This window comes from Natator depressus, chromosome 1 (assembly GCF_965152275.1).
Source record: "Natator depressus isolate rNatDep1 chromosome 1, rNatDep2.hap1, whole genome shotgun sequence".
Lineage (NCBI taxonomy): Eukaryota > Metazoa > Chordata > Testudines > Cheloniidae > Natator > Natator depressus.
In genome coordinates, this window is record NC_134234.1 from 254,867,503 (window position 1) to 254,888,192 (window position 20,690).

At 48.3% G+C, this 20,690-nt stretch overlaps 1 protein-coding gene across 1 annotated transcript; it reads left to right on the top strand.

The window, feature by feature from the left end:
* The first annotated feature begins 7,775 nt into the window (after window positions 1-7,775).
* Window positions 7,776-20,664, top strand: GCAT (glycine C-acetyltransferase). Its single transcript, XM_074941542.1, has 9 exons — window positions 7,776-8,036; window positions 14,688-14,818; window positions 15,964-16,065; window positions 17,020-17,166; window positions 17,533-17,687; window positions 18,538-18,620; window positions 19,026-19,197; window positions 19,719-19,840; window positions 20,309-20,664. The coding sequence occupies exons 1-9, from the start codon at window positions 7,838-7,840 to the stop codon at window positions 20,458-20,460; spliced, it is 1,263 nt and encodes a 420-aa protein (XP_074797643.1). The 5' UTR covers window positions 7,776-7,837; the 3' UTR covers window positions 20,461-20,664.
* Window positions 20,665-20,690: the final 26 nt, after the last annotated feature.

A 20,690-nucleotide genomic window follows, 5' to 3' on the forward strand; every position in this document is an offset into this window, starting at 1 on the left:
CACAGCAAGAGAGTCACCATCATGCTTAAGGACATCCAGTTAGCCCGGCGTATCCAGGGTGAGCGGGCTTAAAGGCTGCACCCCTGCATTCTGACTACTTGAATACTCCAAACGTTCCAGCCACTCCCACAGCACTCTCTGCACCCATTCCCCACTCTGGTTCTGCCTGTCACTGCTAAATTCTGCAGAGACAATCAACATTTTTTTAGGACTACCCTCACAACTGAAGGATAAATTAAGAAGCACAAAAATACATTCTATTTAGACCTAGACTTCCAACTTAGTTATTTTCACACTGGAAGATGTCTGAAAATGAAAAACCATAAATACACATACAAGTCTGGTTTTGGAAAGCAAAAAGACATTTATTACAAACTGCCTCCAGAGATCCTAAGCAGGAGAAACTATCATTCTTCTTCAAGTACTTGCTCATGTCGATTCCATGTTAGCTGTGTGTGTGCCGTGTGCCCTACTGCCAAAGATTTCCCTGCTAGTTGTATCCATAGGGCTGACTCTAGTATCCCCTGGTGGCCTGCACTCATGCACCAGTATAAGGGGTGCTGCCGGCCCCGCACTCCTCCGGTTCCTTCTTACTGCCCATGACGGCTGCTGGAACAGTCCTCTTCTCTTGCTTCGGCAAGCCTCCCCTAGTGGTTTACAGATCTCTTCTTGTAAATAGTTAGTAGTTGTCAGTTCTAGTTCTTGTTAGTTAGCTAGTCCCCTTAAGGGACATTGCTCCAGGGACAGGATATGCCCTGATCCTCGGGCTTCAAACCATGTGCACCCTATGCTAAACCCATGCCAGTGCCGGTGAGCAACCCCCATTCCAGCTGCCAAAAATGCTTGGGGGAGGCTCAAGTCCAAGATAAGTGCAGGATCTGCAGGGGCTTAGAATCATAGAATATCAGGGTTGGAAGGGACCTCAGGAGGTCATCTAGTCCAACCCCCGGCTCAAAGCAGGACCGATCCCCGACTAAATCATCCCAGCCAGGACTTTGTCAAGCCTGACCTTAAAAATTTCTAGGGAAGGAGATTCCACCACCTCCCTAGGTAACGCATTCCAGTGTTTCACCACCCTCACAGTGAAAAAGTTTTTCCTAATATCCAACCTAAATCTCCCCCACTGCAACTTGAGACCATTACTCCTTGTTCTGTCATCTGCTACCACTGAGAACAGTCTAGAGCCATCCTCTTTGGAACCCCCTTTCAGATAGTTGAAAGCAGTTATCAAATCCCCCCTCATTCTTCTCTTCCGTAGACTAAACATCCCCAGTTCCCTCAGCTTCTCCTCATAAGTCATTTGTTCCAGTCCCCTAATCATTTTTGTTGCCCTCCGCTGGACTCTTTCCAATTTTTCCACATCCTTCTTGTAGTGTGGGGCCCAAAACTGGACACAGTACTCCAGATGAGGCCTCACCAATGTCGAATAGAGGGAAACGATCACTTCCCTCGATCTGCTAGCAATGCCCCTACTTATACATCCCAAAATGCCATTGGCCTTCTTGGCAACAAGAGCACACTGTTGACTCATATCCAGCTTCTCGTCCACTGTAACCCCTAATTCCTTTTCTGCAGAACTGCTGCCGAGCCATTCGGTCGCTAGTCTGTAGCGGTGCATGGGATTCTTCCGTCCTAAGTGCAGGACTCTGCACTTGTCCTTGTTGAACCTCATCAGATTTCTTTTCGCCCAATCCTCCAATTTGTCTAGGTCCCTCTGTATCCTATCCCTACCCTCCAGCGTATTTACCACTCCTCCCAGTTTAGTGTCATCTGCAAACTTGCTGAGGGTGCAATCCACACCATCCTCCAGATCATTTATGAAGATATTGAACAAAACCGGCCCCAGGACCGACCCCTGGGGCACTCCACTTGATACCGGCTGCCAACTAGACGTGGAGCCATTGATCACTAACCGTTGAGCCCGACAATCTAGCCAGCTTTCTATCCACCTTATAGTCCATTCATCCAGCACAAACTTCTTTAACTTGCTGGCAAGAATACTGTGGGAGACCGTGTCAAAAGCTTTGCTAAAGTCAAGGAACAACACGTCCACTGCTTTCCCTTCATCCACAGAGCCAGTTATCTTGTCATAGAAGGCAATTAGATTAGTCGGGCATGACTTACCCTTGGTGAATCCATGCTGACTGTTCCTGATCACTTTCCTCTCCTCTAAGTGCTTCAGAATTGATTCCTCGAGGACGTGCTCCATGATTTTTCCAGGGACTGATGAGAGGCTGACTGGCCTGTAGTTCCCAGGATCCTCCTTCTACCCTTTTTTAAAGATGGGCACTACATTAGCCTTTTTCCAGTCGTCCGGGACCTCCCCCGATCGCCATGAGTTTTCAAAGATAATGGCCAATGGCTCTGCAATCACATCCGCCAACTCCTTTAGCACTCTCGGATGCAACGCATCTGGCCCCATGGACTTGTGCTCGTCCAGCTTTTCTAAATAGTCCCGAACCACTTCTTTCTCCACAGAGGGCTGGTCACCTTCTCCCCATGCTGTGCTGCCCAGTGCAGTAGTCTGGGAGCTGACCTTGTTCGTGAAGACAGAGGCAAAAAAAGCATTGAGTACATTAGCTTTTTCCACATCCTCTGTCACTAGGTTGCCTCCCACATTCAGTAAGGGGCCCACACTTTCCTTGACTTTCTTCTTGTTGCTAACATACCTGAAGAAACCCTTCTTGTTACTCTTAACGTCTCTTGCTAGCTGCAACTCCAGGTGTGATTTGGCCTTCCTGATTTCACTCCTGCAAGCCCGAGCAATATTTTTATACTCATCCCTGGTCATTTGTCCAATCTTCCACTTCTTGTAAGCTTCTTTTTTGTATTTAAGAGCAGCAAGGATTTAACTGTTAAGCCAAGCTGGTTGCCTGCCATATTTACTATTCTTTCTACACATCTGGATGATTTGTCCCTGTAACCTCAATAAGGATTCTTTAAAATACAGCCAGCTCTCCTGGACTCCTTTCCCCCTCATGTTATTCTCCCACGGGATCTTGCCCATCAGTTCCCTGAGGGAGTCAAAATCTGCTTTTCTGAAGTCCAGGGTCTTTATTCTGCTGCTCTCCTTTCTTCCTTGTGTTAGGATCCTGAACTCGACCATTTCATGGTCACTGCCTCCGAAGTTCCCATCCACTTTTGCTTCCCCTTTTTGCTTCTGGCCACGTACCCAAAAATACGGTTTTCTTCAAAGATAAGGACTGGCTGCTTCCCCACCCAGCCTTTCTATCCAACATAATGTTGCAATTTCACATCAGTCAAGACATCTTTCTGCTGGTCTTCTTCCCCAAACCTCACAAGACAGAAGAAGAACAGCATTGCATTATCTGGACATTAGAAGGGCCTTAGCCTTTTATATTGATAGGACGAGACCCTTGCGCAAATCGATGCAGCTTTTTGTTGTGGTAGCAGACAGAATGAAAGGGCTCCAGGTGTCAGCCCAAAGGAACTCGTCCTGGATCACGGCCTGTACCTGGGTCTGCTGTGAGCAAGTGGGAACCCCGCCTCCGGCCATCATAAGGGCCCACTCAACAAGGGCACAAGCATCTTCAGCGGCTTTCCTGCCACAAATACCAATACAGGACATTATCAGGGCCATGACATGGTCATCCGTGCACATGTTTGCATCTCACTATGCCGCTACCCAACAGGCCAGAGACAATGCCAGTTTCAGAAGAGCTGTGTCCCTGGACTCCTAGCCCACCTCCAGAGATGCTGCTGGTGAGTCACCTAAAAGGGAATTGACATGAGCAAGCACTCGAAGAAGAAAAAATGGCTACCTATCTTTCGTAACTGTTCTTCGAGATGTGTTGCTCATGTCAATTCCATGACCCACTCTCCTTCCCCACTGTCTGAGTGGACAGCGAGAAGAAACTGGAGGGGTGTGGGGCATAGGCGCTGACTTCTACTGGCGCCGGTGGGTGCTCGACTCCCTTCTGCCCGGCCCTGCCCCGACTCCACCCCTGCCCCGCCCCCATTCCAACCCCTTCCCCAAAGTCCCCGCCCCAACTCCGCCCCCTCCCTGCCCCTATTCTGACTCCTTTCCCAAATTCCCTCCCTGGCCCCACCTCTTCCCCGCCTCCTCCCTTGAGCGGGCCACATTCCTGCTCCTCCCCCCTCCCTCCCAGAGCTTGCTACAGCTGTTTGGTGGTGGCGAGCGCTGGGAGGTAGGTGGAGGAGCAGGGACGCGGCGTGCTCAGAGGAGGAGGCGGAGGAGGAGATGAGGCGGGGCGGGAAGGGGAACTTGGCTGCTGGTGGGTGCAGAGCACCCAGCCCCGGAGCACCCACGGAGTCGGCGCCTATGGTGCGGGGCCAGCGGCGCCCCTTATACTGGTGCATGAGCGCAGGGCTTTAGGGAACACTAGAGCCAGCCCTACGAATACCACTAGGGGAAAAATCTCCGGCAGCGATGCATGCGGCACACACACACCTAACATGGCATTGACATGAGCAGCACATCTAGAAGAACAACAGATATGAAAGGTAGGTGACTGTTTTTTTATACGCTTCCTGATCAACCCCCGCAGTCTGAAGTAGAAAGTCAAGAACTGCATATCAATTCAGCAAGTATGAATCTGTCATTGTGGCAAGGTTTAAGTCAAGAAAACGAGTAGTGCGGTACCACTGAAGTTGCACCTGTAGTTATAAGCAGCTGATGATATTTCCAGAGACACTCTGCTTGGAACCAGCGCAACTGAAGATCCTGTAAGATGAGCTACAAACCAATAAAGCCAAAGATGCCACAGATTATCTTAAAACAAAAAAACCAAAACAAAGATCATGTAGATGAGCATGTCAGCAATGAAGCAGGTCAAAGCTGTCTTCCTGCTGAAATAGGTTTGAAGTTCCCATCCGATAAAGGTCACTTTCCAGATTCAGTATTATCACCTGCCCTATTGTGTATGCTTTATGTATTGATTCTTGCCAGTCCACTGAAAGTGATATACCAACTGGACAGTTTCCATTTTTCCCGACAAACTACCATTGTTCCTTTTCATTTTACGGAATGAAAAATGCACAGCATGTAGATTTGCATGCCAACTGCCTAACATACCCATATCTTTCCGATTATGCATACTGTCACATTTGTTGGTTGTCCAGGGATACAGACACTCACAAATCAATGTGGGTAATAGATTTTCAATGATGGGAAGAATATGTTAACATCAACGTCTCTTAATGGGAGGAGCAAACAACATAAGCAGTCATATAGCAGCTCTACAGTTCACAAAGGGTCATCATATCAATGCTTGTTTTCATAAACAAGCAGCTGAAAATATTAGGAAATGGCAAGAAATACTAAAAATATTGCTTGACACGGTCAAAATTTTAGCTAGTTTACATCTCTCCTTCCACAGTCACTGTGAAGTGTTGGAGAGCAACAGTTGTGATATGTACTTGAGCATAATTAAGCTACTTGCCAGACATAATACAGCTTTTGCCCAACATATCAGTGACACCAAGAGAACCAAATACAGTACTTGAGCAAGACAATTACTGATGAACTTATGAGTCTTTTGGCATCAGAAACCAGGAGGTGCATGTTTAATAGCTACAAATAAGCTAAGTTTTTGTTACTGTCACTGCAGATGCAACTACAGATATTAGCCATTTTGATCAAATAACCATTTTGCTTCGTTGTGTTGGTATTGAGCATACCAAAGGAAAAGTAGCTATAAAATATCACTTTGTTAGTTTTGTGGCAATGAGACAGATGCTGCATCCTTGTGTGACCAGTTAACTAACGTTTTATTCTGCATTTATGGATTACAACCCAAATATATGTCTGGACAGTGATATGATGGGACCAATGTTATGGCTGGGGATCATGGAGGATTGCAAGCAAAAATGAGAGAATAGCTTTCAGGAAAGGGAGACAACGTGTATGCACCATACATCCATTGTCCAGCACATCAAATTAACCTAGTTTTGGTGCATGCTGCTGAAGTTAAAGCCAGTCTGGCCCTGAAGGTTTTCACAACTTTGCAGGAAATATATAAATGTTTTGCGAACTCTAATCATTGATTGGAAAAACTAAAGATTAAGTCTAAAAATAATCTGTATCTTCAAACTCTTGCTTGAGAGAGTACAGTTTTGCAAAGAGAAGAGGAATTTGATGGTGCACTGAAGAAGTTGGAAGGATTGATGCAACAGATGAAATTGGACAGGCTTCTGAAGAACAAAGGAGCCCTTTAAATTTAAAGGTACTCTGCAAGACTAGATGGGCAGTGTGAATGAAAGCCACTGAGGCAATGATAGTAAATTTTCAGAGTATAATTGAATGCCTAGAAGATGGAATCGTTATTGAATGCAAGAGTTGTGAGACATATGTTGAGCAAAAAGCAACCTGTCTTTGATAGGTTGGATGTTCTACCTCAATCTGTTATAGTGGCCTAGGATCTTACTCAGGGTGGCTGCAGTCTCTGGAGTCCTTTCTTTGGTCAAAGAAAATTGATCTGTTTCAAGTGCTCTGGATATTTGAGAGCACAGTGAATGAGCTATGCAAATTCAGATCTGAAGAAAAGTATGAGGAAATTATAAAAGAATCTCACAACAGGTAAGAAGCAATAGGTTTTGAAAAGTGCAAACTATTCAAGTCACAGGAAGAGACATGTACACCGCCGGGATGATGAATTTGCACATGATTCTGTGTTAGAAGCAAAAGATAACTATCAAAGGAAATATTTGACGTCTTTGACAATATGATCGGGGAACTAAAATCTCGGTGTGAGAGATATGAAGAGGTCGTTATTCTATCTGGTTTCCTCCATCTCAGACAACTTCAGAATAACTTTAGAAAAGTCAAAGGAGGAGGTTCTTAAACTCAGGGGAAAATACCCATATTTTTCTTTAAACTTGGTTCACAAGATTATGTCTTTCAAGAGGTATTATTTTACAAAAGACACAGAGGTGTTCAATTTGTCAGTTGGAGTCCAGAGCTACTTGAATTTCATAGTGTCAAGTTCTCTTGATGATGTTTTACCTTACCAGAAATGGAAATGTGTTGAATCTTTCTCACCCTACCAAGTGGCTGGTGATGAATGTGCAAAAAGCACATTAGAATGTGTCAAAAACTATATGTGTTCAACACTATTACAGACACGGTGGCGTGACCTTGCTCTCCTTAAAACAGAGAAAGATGAGATCGCAAGGTTGGAGCTGGACAGAATCATAGAGCACTTTGCCAAGGAAACATGTTGCTGTGGTGGGAGGTTCCAATACATGGAAACGCAAGCCAACACAGTTAGAGTCCACTTTTGTTTAGGCCTGTGATTTTTGATTGGGGTGTTTGTGTGTGTGTTTTGTTTTTGTACTCTTCATGTTTAAATAAGCCTAAGGCGATGTGACCATTGAACCCCAGGCAGCGGGTTGGCTGACCAAACTCTGACTCTTAAACCTGCCCCTGCCTGGACTTCAGTCATGACCGGCAGCAGCCCCGGCTTTCCCATTCCCCTTGGACAGCCCCATCCCTCTGTCCCTACGTACTGCTCTTGGCCTGTGGTCCCAACTGCCCTGTTCCAGTCCTGGGGTCCCCCATGTACCTCAATCCTCCCCTGTAGTACCCACTTGTTCTTCCAGTTACGAGACCCAGGCAGGGCTGGGTCAGTGCCCCTCAACCCTAGGGCTGGGGTCGCTGGGCTCGGGCTCGGGCTCGGGCTCGGGCTCCGGCTTCCCCCACACCCCTACTCTAGGCTGTTAGCCCTGGCCCCTTAAATAAACTCCGCCGCTGGCTGGTGCGCCTTCTGATTGGCTGGTTCGGGTTCCGCCTCCGCCGCATGTTTCCTTCCCAGGCTCTTTGCCGCTTGCCTTGTCTCGGTGTCGCGGAGCTGGGGGCATGTGGGGCCGCCGTCTCCTGAGCTCCCCCCTCTCCCCGGGGCAGTGCAGGGCCTACAGGGCGAGGGCTACCCTGGCCCAACTCAGCCACGTCCTGGAGGCTGAGCTGGAGAGCATCCGAGGCGCTGGTACCTGGAAGAGTGAGAGGGTTATAACATCGAAACAAGGGCCACATATCCACGTAGAAGGCAGCAGAGGAGGTGGGTATTGCATCAACGAAATGTAACCCGTCTCCGGTGCTGGCTAGGCAGTGGGAGAGGGGAGACCCACAGGGCAGAGGATTATAAGAAACTCCAGACGAATTTAAGACTATATAGGGGAGAGTGCAGCACTGTGGCCGATGAAATTCAGCTTTGATATTCATCAGATAATGAATATAAACCAAAACAGCCTGACTCACCCATGTGCTAATGATCGGGGAGGGGGGAGAGAACTGGAGAGAGAACCCTGTACGCACGTGCAGTAAAAACATAAAAATTATTATTGTGCTTTATAAAAGACATGGAAAATGCAGTATTATTTCAGGAAACCCCCGCTTTGGAGCAGTGTGTTTTCAGATTACAAAAGGGGTAGCTGAGATTATTGAATCAAGGGCAATGAAGATCGATAGGTCCTGGGTAGAAATTACATACACCAAAAGATTACAGAATGAAGGATTGTTTAATTTAGGTGGGAGAAGCGTTTGAGAAGATTTAAGCATTGTCAGGCTAAAATAATATTTTTTTTAAAATGTAAAACAAGGACTATTGAACATCCAGTTTAATGGACATTGTTTATACACTGTTTATTTTTTGCATTTCTCTCACCTTGGACAATGATGTTATATTAGCCAATTTCAGTTTTGTTTCTAGTCAATGTGCTTGTGCAGAACCCAAGAGATATAATGTGGCAAGGCAGTTTGTGAAGATAGTATGGGGCTTTTCATTTGTTTTTGTGTTTTTATTTGAAAACTTTCTCTTTGAATTAAAAAACTAAACCCAATTCTGTGGGCGTCAGTTTTTCGAAAACATCATTTTATTTTTGTTTGTTTGTAAACAAATACATTTTGGGCCTAATTTGACCTGCCTCTGTGCCTATAACTGACAGATTTATTATTATGAGGACTATAGTGAAAGATGGTCGGATCCTTCCCTCTTATGCAGTCCCATAATATGAGAACAAGGGATCACTTGATTAAGTTAATGGCAAGTAAATTTAAAGCCAGTCAAAGGAAATACTACTTCTTGCTGTGTGTTATCCAGCCTGTGGAATACTTGCTGCAGGAGGTCACGGAGTCAAATACTGCAACTGGAGTATTTAAAAAAGAGCTGGATGATTTTATGACCAATAATAATGTTTGTGTTTATGCCAGCTAAAATAAGGCAATCAAAACTCACTTCAAGAAGCAGAGTGATCACTGCAGCGCTTAGGAATGAATTTGTTCCTTCTTTTTAAGGTTTTTTGGATGACAAATGCAAGGCAGTAGTATTTATGAGCACTGGACTGGGACTTGGAAGATGAGTTCTTCACTCTTCAGCAGATTTCTTGCATGACCTCAGGCAAGTCACTTGTGCTATGTCTACACTGGCAATTGAACGACAAAACTTTTGTCTTTCAGAGGTGTTACCACACCCCCTCAATCCCCCCCAAAAGACAAAAGTTTTGCCAACGACAAGCGCCAGTGTGAACAGCGCGCTCCTGCTGACAACGCAAATGCCGCTCATTGGGGGTGGAAGTTTTTTGTTGGCAGGAGAGACAACAAACAGCGGCTACGCTGCGCGACTTTTAGTGGCACGGCTGTAGCGACACAGCCATGTTGTTAAAAGCCGTGTCGTTAAAAGCCTAAGGCTGTGTCTACACTAGAGACCTTACAACGGCACAGTTCTCCCGTCGGTATAATTAAACCACCCCCCGCGAGTGGCAGTAGCTATGTCTTCTGCTGGCATAGGACTGTCTACACTCGCGCTTCTGTCAGTGTAACTTATCTCACTCAGAGATAATGGGTTTTTTTTTCACACCCCTGACAGACAAAAGTTTTTCCAACAAAAGTACTAGTGTAGACATAGCCTGACTCTCTGTCTTTTCAGACTTGAAATAAGGTGGAGACCAGGTGGGTGAGGTCATAGCTTTTATTGGACCAACTTCGGTTGGGGAGAGAGACGAGCTTTCAAGTCCCACAGAGCTCTTCAGGGCTGGGAAAGGTACTCTGAGCATCACAGCTAAGGGCAGGTCTAAACCTGCAGTGAAGCAGCTGCACTGCTGTAGGGTGAAGACGCTCTAAGGGCTAGTCTACACTGGCAACGCAGCGCTTGTGTGGTCGTGGCGCGGCACTGGGAGAGAGTGAAAAGTGTTCACCCACAGGCGATAGGCTATTTTTGTCTTTTATCATTTTCCTGTGTGAGTTCATTTGAAACCGTAATGATTGTCTGGTTTCACACACATCGTTGTTACTGGGGAATTTAGTGCGCTGAGTGAGGTACGCCACATGTGATAGGCATGTGTAGGATGTATGGTTTTCGAAAGGTGTGTTGTTGGGGGTGTTGATCATTATAGCAGTGGAGATATGTCTGCAGGTTTGCATTTGTTGTTCTGGCAGGGTCCGGTGCTGCTGTGAGTTGGTGTATTCTGATTTGTGGGAAGCTTGCTTCTGATGATGAGCTTGGGGAGGCTGTTTGAAGGCCAGAAGTGAGGGATCAGGAAAGATTTTTTTTTTTTCAGGATGAGGTCTCCACTCCGTATGGATTGTAGTTGTTTGATGAAACCCCATATGGGTTCCAGCATGGGGTGAAGGGGATTTATTTCTGTATCAAAGCAGGTTCTCTTGGGGTATTTTGGTGGCCCATTCCATGAAGCGATCTACTTCTCTGGAGTGTCCTTGTTTGGTGAAGTTGGTTTTGAGTGTGTTAATATGTATATCTCAGATTTTCTCCTCGGAGCATATTCTGTGGTACCTGAGTGCCTGCCTATAGATAACAGATTTCTTGGTGTGTTAGGGGTGGTTATTGGATCTGTGAAGATAGGTGTGGCGATCCGTCGGTTTCTTGTATATGGTTGTCTGTAGGGTTCCATTGCTGAAACTGATTGGGTGTCCAGGAAGTTGATGCTACTGTGGGAGTGTTCCAGAGAGAGTTTAATGGACAGATAGTGGTTTTTGAAGTTGTGGTGGAAATCTGTGAGGGAGTTTAAGCCTTCTGTCCAGAGGATGAAAATATCAATGTATCTCAGATATATAATTGGTTTTGTGGTGCGCTTGTCCAGAAATTCTTCAAGGTAGCCCACAAAGAGGTTGGCATATTGGGGAGCCATCCTAGTAACCAGGGCTGTTCCCATGGTTTAGACAAAGTTTTTTGTTGTTGAATGTAAAATTGTTTTGGGTGAGGATGTAATGGATGAGTTGGGAGAGCGTTTGGGGTGGATAACTGAGGTTTGTCCGTTGTCTTGTAAATATTTGAGGCAGGCAGCCATGTCGTCATTGTTAGGGATGTTGTTATATGGGGAATTGACATGCATGGTGGTGAGGATGGTGTTCCAAGGGAGGTTGTTAATGTTACAGAGCTTGTGGAGGAAGTCGGTTGTGTCCTGGAGGAAATTGGGCCTTTGTGCGGTGAGTGGTTTGACGATGGTTTCTATGAGTCCCAATATTCCTTCAGTAAGAGTGCTGTGGTCAGATATGATGGGTTGGCCTGTGTTTCTTTGTTTGTGTAGCTTGGGAAGCATGTAGAAGGTGCCTGGCATGGGTTCATGGGGGATGAGTTTATAGAGTTTCTCTTGGAGTTGTTTGGAGAAGGATTTGATAATATTCTTAAATTCCTGGGTAAATTGTGGTGTGGGGTCTTTTTTGAGTTCTTTATAGTAGGTGGTGTCAGAGAGTTGTCAGTCGGCCTCATTAACATAGTCATCATAGTTGAGGACTACAGTGGCGCTCCCTTTGACTTTGGTTTGATCACTGTCTGGTGGTTAGATTTCAGGACTGTATGGCTGTCCTCTCGGTGGTGGATAGATTATGGTGGATGTGATGTTTGTTAAGGATTTCTCAGTCAATGTTTTCCCCTGAAGCAATCAATGTAATCATGGGTGTGGTTTCATCCACTCTGTGGTATCCAATCTGAGGATTCTTTTTTCTTATGATTGCTGGCGGGGACGTGGTAATTGTGAGTGGTGTCATTATTGTGAAATAATTCTTTGGGGCGGAGACAGTGGAAGAATTGTTCTAGTTTTCCACATGTTAGTACGGCATCAGGTTCTGTGGTGGGACAGAAGCTTAGCTCCTTGGAGAGTACAGATAATTCATCTCCAGTGAGGAGTAGTCTTGATAAATTGATGACATTTGGGTGTCGTGTAATGTCCATGTGGTAGGTACTGGTGCCATGGTTTCTCCCGGAGGTGTTCTGGGTCACTGTTGTTCTGTGGGTTGTGGGTAGTTGTAGTTGGTTCCACTTTTTGTTTTTGTGTTGGGTGGCTGTCCTCAGGTTTTTTTCTGATAGTTGTTTTGGATTTCTTGCATCATTTCCAAATAACTTTCTGTTTGTTTTTTCCTTCCAGTATGTGGTGCACCTTTTTAACAGTGGGGGTAATTAATAATGGGAACAAATTACCAAAGGTAATGGTGGATTCTCCATCACTAGAAATTTTAAAATCAAGATTGGATTTTTTTTTTCTATAAAACATGCTCTAATCTAAATTGGAATTAATTTAGGGAAGTCCTGTGTTATGCAGGAGGTCAGATAGACGATTACAATGGTCCCTTCTGGCCTCAACATTGTGAATCTCTACCTCAGTTTCCCAATCTGTCAAATGGGAATAATAATAATGTTGCCTTTCCCCCACGCTTTCTCTGTCTCTTGCTATGTTTTGTTATGATGCCCAGCACAGTGGAGCCCCAGTCACAGTTGGGGCACTATTGTAATACAAATAATAAAAATTGGCCTGGTACATTGAGAGTCAGAGCTTTAGTTTTCCGACAAAACCCATGGAGAAAACACAGAATTTCTACCCCACTGTATATAAATTTCAAAACCCACTTAAAAAAGCTAAGCCACTCACATGGCCAACCACCACCTTACAACCAAACAGCACATGGATCACTCTGGGAGATATTCTAGAAATGTAATATTCCTATTCTGTAAAAAGCTTAATCCACACCTGGGTGTTGATGATTTGTGTCTCTGACTGCGTATCCCTGTCTAGACAAGTACCGATCTCTGGCAGTATTTCGGCCCATTCATACTAAATCACAACAGAAAAACCAAACAAACAGAACTGGGGAAGCTGGCTTCCTGATGCCCCCGATATGGTTAATACATAGGTAAGGACCTTTCTACAAGAGAGAACCAACTTTTGTGTCTTGAGATAGCATATGACACCGAGGCTTTTGTAGTGTATTTTAGGCCCTTAGGCTCTAACTCTGTTCTTCAAACAGAATTAAGAAACTGTGTTTAAACATGCTTGTTGCTAACCTGTTTTTTAGGGGCCTAGGATGACCCTGATCCTGCAAACATATGCAGATGCTTTAATTTAAGCATGCGAGTGATCTCATTGGGTTCAATGGGATTACTCATGTGAGTAAGGATAAGCATGTGCATAAATATTTGCAGGATATGGGGTCATGGTTTGGCAAACCAGTGTGGTCAGGGCCTAATTTTGCTAGATTTCTACAGATTTCAAACAAACAAACACCCTTTCTTGTAATTTAATGAACATGAAAGGTGGTTTTTTTGTTTTTTAAAGATGGTTTGATCCCGTCTGCATTGACTGGCCATAATTATGGTTTATTTGAATGGAAAGCTCTTTGGGCCAGGACTGTGTGTGTGTGTGTGTGTGTGTGTGTGTGTGTGTGTACAGCACCTACCCAGCTACTGACTGAGGCCCTTGGCTTCTACCATAGTATAAATGTTAAACAGAAATAATAAGCATTGGTCCTTACTTTGTGGCTGGGAGCTCCCTGATAGTGATGGTTGAACGGGGGTTGTCAGTGTCAGTTTCAGAATCCCATTCTGGTTTTGTGAACACCTGTTGTATTTCAACCTTCATTTCAAATGTAATCTTCAGTATGGCTTGGAGCAGTCAGCCTCTAGCAGGAACTCGACCCCATGTCCAGAAACTGTCTGAAAAGCTGGGACGGAGCACAGCAATGCACTCCTGGCGCAACAGGGGTTCTACTGGCAGGTCCAATACTGTTGACTGACTCCCTGCTTGAAAGCTGGTGGTGGGTGTTGGACAAGTCCCCAGAGGAAGAGCAGGCACAGAAAAGGTGTCAGAGGCTCTCTTAAGACATGCCGTCTGAGTCATTGCCAGGAACAGCGGGAAGGAGTGGAGACAGGAGGAGCTTAGCTTCCCCTAAAGGACTTGAACCAAACCCAGGACTCACCAGGGGGAGAGGACGCTGAGGAGGCTGTGTCCGAAGTTTGTTGTTTTCCATATGTCTGTAACGCTCTTGAGCTTTTTAAGAATAAAGTGTGTGTGAGAAATTCCAACTAAGCTGTCTTAGTGATGGGTCATTGTGAAGCAATTGGACTTATCTACTTTTGCCCAGTAATCAGCCTAGGGGGGCAGACTGGGAATGTGTGACACAGGAATGTTTCCATGGTTCCGGGCACATACCTGGCTGCTTTTGGTGTGTTCGCTTCACTCCTGCTATTGGCTGAGGTTTTCTCTATTGTCTGTTCAGTCCACTGCATGCATCCAATGAAGTGAGCTGTAGCTCACGAAAGCTTATGCTCAAATAAATTGTTCAGTCTCTAAGGTGCCACAAGTCCTCCTGTTCTTTATGCGGATACAGACTAACATGGCTGCTACTCTGAAACCTATTGTCTTACTGCATCAGTGGGTGGGTAGGAATTGCTCACTCCTTCCTGCCCTCCTCCTCTTTGCAGGGATCCTGAATTTCTGTGCCAATAACTACCTAGGGCTCTCCAGCCACCCTGAGGTGATCCGCTCTGGACTAGAGGCCCTGGAGAAGTTTGGAGCTGGCCTCAGCTCTGTCCGTTTCATCTGTGGGACGCAGGTATGGGTGGGGCCGTGATCCGGAGTGGAGTAGTCACCTTTTCCTTGGGCTAAAACCCAAACATCTGTTGTGCTGCCTGCCACCAAGCCGCTCTGCTCCCAGGTGGAACCAAGTAGGGTGCTTTAGGTCTGTCGTGTGGGCTGGCCTCTCCTGGCTGGCTGGCTTCTCTGTTCTAGCCCCTCTTTTTCTCTCCTCTTCCTTCCCTTCTCCCCTACTTGTTTCTCCTTTCCTCCTCCATCTGATCTCTCTCTCCTCCTGTCCTGCTCCCCATGAATGTTCTGCCCCTCCCACCCCGCCCCGGTCTGTGTGAGCCTGACCCTTCCACAAATAGCCAGGTCTCCACATGAGCTCCTGGGAGAAGGCAAAGCCCTCACTTCCACTCTCTCTTGCATATTAGTTAGCTGCCATTCTCCACAATCTCTTCCCAGGATCTTGATTTTTTTCCCCCAAACCAATCCTATATCCACCACTGAGGAAAGAAGCCTTTAGCTTTGCCTCCATAGTTACCTATAACAACAGTGCAGGCAGGTGCTCTTGTGCTTCCCTTTCTCTAAACACTTATCGGCACGTGCATGTCCACACAGACACAGCTCTGCATGCTTATCCGTACACATGGTCACACAGACACGCCCCTACATGCACTCAGTGTAAGGGTATAGAGTAGGCTTTTGCGTTAAACCAATAAAAACCCCCAAGACTGTGTAAATAAATAAAAAATAAAATAAAAAAAAAAACCCTGAGGATCTCTAGTTTTAAAATAAACACCCCAAATTTCCCAGGGCCAGACCTGCAGCTACAATAACTTGAGGTCGCTTCCATGGCATCAGTGAAGCAACCCCAGTTTACATCCGCTGAGGATCTGGGCCCTTTGTGTGGCACTTAAACATCTTGGGGCAACGCCCCAGTTAAAAATGGGGAAGTGCCTCAGCGCACGTCACCTGTCCGTGTTGGTTTGGAGTCTTGTGGTTGCAGTGATTGGTTTGGGGGACCAAAAATTATAACCACAATGTAGGTTCCTTGGTGAGAAAACTCATCTGGGGAAAAATAGGCACCCCAGACAGAAAACCATGGCAAGCAGGGAACTCTAGCTGGACCAATGGTCATGTTAATTGAAACCCCTCATTCTCTGTCTTGGTTCTCTCTAGAATATACACAAGAACCTGGAGGAGAAGATCTCTCGTTTCCACCAGAGAGAAGACGCCATCCTCTATGCCAGCTGCTTTGATGCCAATGCTGGTATCTTTGAGGTTCATAGTGCATGTGTTGTGCTTTGTTTAGGGGGCAGCAAGGGCAAGGATCACATAGGCAACAAGTCACGCTCCCAAAGCGGTTGCTTCTGCTGATGATCTAATTTCCCTCAGCGGGTTGCAGGCTGAAGTTAAGGGAGATGAGATAGGGACAGAGAGGAGGCCTAATGGCTCTGTGTGCTGCTGGGGCGGGGGGCTGAGTGCATCATGGAGGTGCTCTCAGACAGGGAAGAGGTGGCATGGAGGTGCCATGGAGCTTTCTAGTCAGCCTTCATCTCCTCCTTCCTAGTAGGGGTGACCATCACAACGAATCCTAGGTTTTGGGTAGGCCTCTGCAGTGGAACCCATCCAGCTGTCTCCTTGGAGGGACCCATCACTGTTGGCCACCTTCTGCAAGCCCCCAACATCCCCAACCTGAGCTCTCTGCACCCGCTCATATGAGAATTCAAAACGGGTGCAGCCACTCCACCTAAAAAGTAGGGGAAGCGGTTCATGCATACTGGCAAGGGTGGGTGAGGCCTGCAGGGGAGGATGGGTAGCCCCTTGTGGGCGTATGGTGATGGCGAGGATCCCAAAAGTGTGGGGCAAGGGGCAACTGTCCCCAACTTAGGCCCAGCCCTGGAAGAGGAAGTCAGCACATCCTGTAGGGTTGGTGGAGATGTGGCTTATGGAACAAACCACACAAAGAATGCAAAGGGAGAGGAACCCCATGGCGGGGAAAAGGAGCTGAGAGATAGAAGTCTTAGTGATGTATCGCATGACATGAGGAGAGACATGGTGCCCTGGCCCTACCCCATGAGTGGCCTGACCACCAATAGGATGCAGAGGATTCTGGTGGTCGGCTAGTGATGCTGCCAAGCCAGGAGTTCTGTGATGACACAGAATTTTGCCCATGTATCCAGCAAGGACGCTGCCCCCGTAACCCACCGCGGCCCATTGTTTTGCCGTCCTCAGGCACTGCTGACCCCAGAAGACGCGGTGCTGTCAGATGAGCTGAATCACGCCTCCATAATCGACGGGATCCGCCTGTGCAAGGCCAATAAATACCGCTACAAGCACATGGACATGCAGGACCTAGAGGCCAAGCTGCAGGACGCACAGGTACAAAGACGTGCTCTGCCCTGGGAGTACACTCAGTCTGTGACCCACTTCCAGTCTAGGAGCAAGGTGTCCATCCCCCAGAGAATAACCTTGCATCTTCTAGAGAAGTAACCCCCTTTGGCCAGCACTCGAAGCAGCCTTGCTAGACTCTAGCAAGAATCCAATCCTTTGCTCGTTGGCGGGAGGAAGCCTGCCACAATGTGAGCTCAAGAATGGATGGAGGGGAGATGGTGGATGGGAGCCATATATTCATGTACCGGGAGTACTAGACCCCAGTCTCCATTTCCTCCCACTTCCCAAAGAGATTTGCTCAAGCAGTTGTCTTTACCCACAATCCCTTGCAACCTGCCACACACTCTTCCACAGAAACACCGCCTGAGGCTGGTGGCTACCGATGGTGCCTTTTCCATGGATGGTGACATCGCTCCATTGAAGGAGATCTGCAGCCTGGCCCAGAAATACCAGGCCCTCGTCTTCATCGATGAATGCCATGCCACTGGCTTCCTTGGGCCCAATGGGCGGTACGAGACCAGGCCTTCCTGCTAGTCCCATGTCTTACTCTCAGGGGCTAGACCAGCCACTGGTGTGAATATGGGGTTTCTTCCTTGTGGGGCTGTGGATTCTTAGAGCCACTAGTCCTTGAAGGGATCCCCACCTGGCCACTGATCCTCCCCCGCCTTACGAGATGGTAGCACCTTCCTTTCTCCACCTGTCTTTGTGTCAGGGAGTGGCATAACCGGGGTGGGCTCAGATTTTGGGGGTAGCGTTCTCAGTCTTGGGGTGTAGGTGGGCGGGGTTTGTTTGGAGCATACTCAGGGGCCGCATCGCTGCTCTGACTTATGAAACCCCTGGTTTGCCGTGTGCAGGAAGTAAGAGCAGCCTGCCCTGGGGAGAGATGAGGATCCTACCCTCCAAGCCCCCAGTGCTGCCTTTGCTAACAGGGCTGGCTCCCTCCTGCAGGAGGCGACCTCATCCCATCTGGAGAGAGAACTCCCCTGAGGAGGCCAGCCAGGCTGGCTCAGCATGCTTCCCTGGCCTGCGCCCTGCTGCTTTATGCTACTGCTGGATGGACAAGGCCTTCCCCTCCCACACACAGCACATTAGGATTTCACAGCCTGCACCCATAGCTACTGTCCTGGTTCTGCGTATCCTTCGTTTTAGCACAAAGCTGGCAGTGGGGATGCAAATGGGTAGCGATGCCCATTGGGTTAACCTGCCACTGATGGCGTGGCTACTCCATCAGGACTAGGAAACACCAGAGCCACGCTGGAGAGAAAGTGGCAATGAACTGGTGCCAGGCCACAGCCGCCACGACCCAGTCCCCCGGGTCGGAGCAGCCAGGGCTGATGGGGTCGTGTTCTCTCCTCGCAGGGGTACTGATGAACTGCTGGGAGTAATGGACCAAGTGGACATTGTCAACTCAACGCTGGGGAAGGCACTTGGAGGAGCAGCAGGTTCAGATATTCCCCTTTCTGGGGCGTTGGCTTTTCTACGTGGCCCTGTACCCGGGAGCTCCCCAAAACCCTTCTGCCCCCCTCCCTTTAACAGTACAAAAATGATGGAGAGCACCAAGATGTGGACAGGAGCCGAAGGACCTGGACCCAACGAGGGTCACTACAGCAAGGGTGAAGGGGGGGCCTAGCAAGCCCTGCCATGTGCACCCTCTTCTGACCTTCCTTTGGAGACGTCACACCTGGGCACCCAAGAGGGAACCCATTAGTGAAACTAACCAGCTGGGATCCCAGGCTCTGCTGCCTGTGTTACCGGGGGGAGAGGGGGGGAATTTCCCAGGGTCCTGTTGTTGGCTCTTCCTCCCCCTGTCCCCAATGACACTCTGTTTCTGTCTCCTCCCCCTGCAGGTGGCTACACGACCGGTCCCAAGGCCCTTATCGACCTGCTGCGCCAGCGCTCCCGTCCATACCTCTTCTCCAACAGCCTGCCTCCCGCCGTCGTGGGCTGCGCCTCCAAGGCCCTGGACCTGCTCATGGAGAGCAATGCTATTGCGCAGTCCATGGTGGCCAAGACCAGGCGGTGAGGACTGAGGACCTGGGATCCTGTCTCAGGGGGAGAGCCCCAACAAGCCCCTTCTCCATGCAGTCACTTCCCTGCCCATCTCACCCCCTTGGCCAGTAGACTCCTTTCTGCTCAGGAGTGAGTTGTCTCTGGTTCTTTATCTGTCCTCCGCTGATAGCACCACCCGTGGTTTCCATGGAGATGGCTGTGATATCACAGCCGTGGGATTACCTAGTCCGAGCTCCAGCATGACCCCACATGCCAGGCACCTGTCTGGGTGCAGAAGGCACCATGATAGCCAGAGTGGCACAGCGGAGCCTGCCACGGGGCCTTTGAGGTGGGCAGAAAATAGGAGGGGATCTCAGAAGAACGGCCCCTTCCTCACGCAGGTTGGGTGGTGTGGCATTTGATCCTGGCCATGAGGAGCCAGGACGGTGCAGAGCCACACAGGTGCCAGAGCAGTGGGCTGATGGCTGAGGGGAAGGGCTTCCCCGAGCAGGGATGATGTGCTCTTCTTCCCTCCCCTGCCCCCCCTGCAGGTTCCGAAGCAAGATGGCTGCAGCTGGATTTAGCATCTCAGGGAATGATCACCCCATCTGCCCTGTGATGCTGGGTGAGGCCCGGCTAGCATCGGTGATGGCTGATGACATGCTGGAGAGAGGTAAACCTGGAGGGGGCTGGGGCTGTCAGGTGGTGGCGTCATGTGCAGATGAAGGGATGGCCTCTGATCCTCTTTCCCTGTAGCTATCTTACTCCATGTCTGGTAGCCGTATGGGATTTTCTGTACCTCCTCAGCCCCTCCAGCAATAGGGAAGTGCCCCGCTCTAGTTATTCCCTGCCACATTGCCTCTGCTTTGCTATGGGGCTTTGGAGAAGAAATTTTCCCCACCCTGCCACTCTGCTTGGCAGCACATACACCATTTGCCCTTCCCATTGCTTCCCTTGCAACTCTGTAGGGGGTGCCTCTCCAGTACCAGCATGGAGTTGTGTGCTGCAGTGTCTGATCCCTGCTTACGGGGGGATGGGGGGGAGAGAGAAAAGGAGCTAAAACCCCTGAAGACCCCCTCCCACCAGTAAAGGAGCCCCAGTATTAATGTTTGCCTCCCCCTTGCACATGACTCATCACCAGGCATTTACGTCATCGGCTTCAGCTACCCTGTGGTCCCCAAGGGGAAGGCACGGATCCGGGTGCAGATCTCAGCCGTCCACAGCGAGGACGACATCGACCGCTGCGTGGAGGCTTTCACAGAGGTGGGGCGTAAACATGGAGCGTTGCCCTGAATAGCCAGCAGGCACAGGGGATGTGATGGGGCCTTTCCCAGCCTTTCCACAAGCAAGACTGTGCCTAACCTGGGGAAGAACCATAACCAGAGTGATGCACAGAAGATAGTAGGATGTTGAAGATAAATGGATCCTGGCCTCTAGGAGGCATTAGCTACCGTAGCGTTCACAGTGGTGGGGGGCGATGGTTTGGGGGTGGCTCTTCATGTTACAACACACATTAAAGATTC

What these genes read in the sequence shown, in the direction of transcription:
- GCAT (XM_074941542.1), top strand. Translation starts at nt 7,838, where the DNA reads ATGTGGGGCCGCCGTCTCCTGAGCTCCCCCCTCTCCCCGGGGCAGTGC. An exon ending in CCAATGCTGGTATCTTTGAG is followed by an intron (nt 16,066 to 17,019) that starts GTTCATAGTGCA and finishes TGCCGTCCTCAG; the next exon opens with GCACTGCTGACCCCAGAAGA. An exon ending in CCAAGCTGCAGGACGCACAG is followed by an intron (nt 17,167 to 17,532) that starts GTACAAAGACGT and finishes ACTCTTCCACAG; the next exon opens with AAACACCGCCTGAGGCTGGT.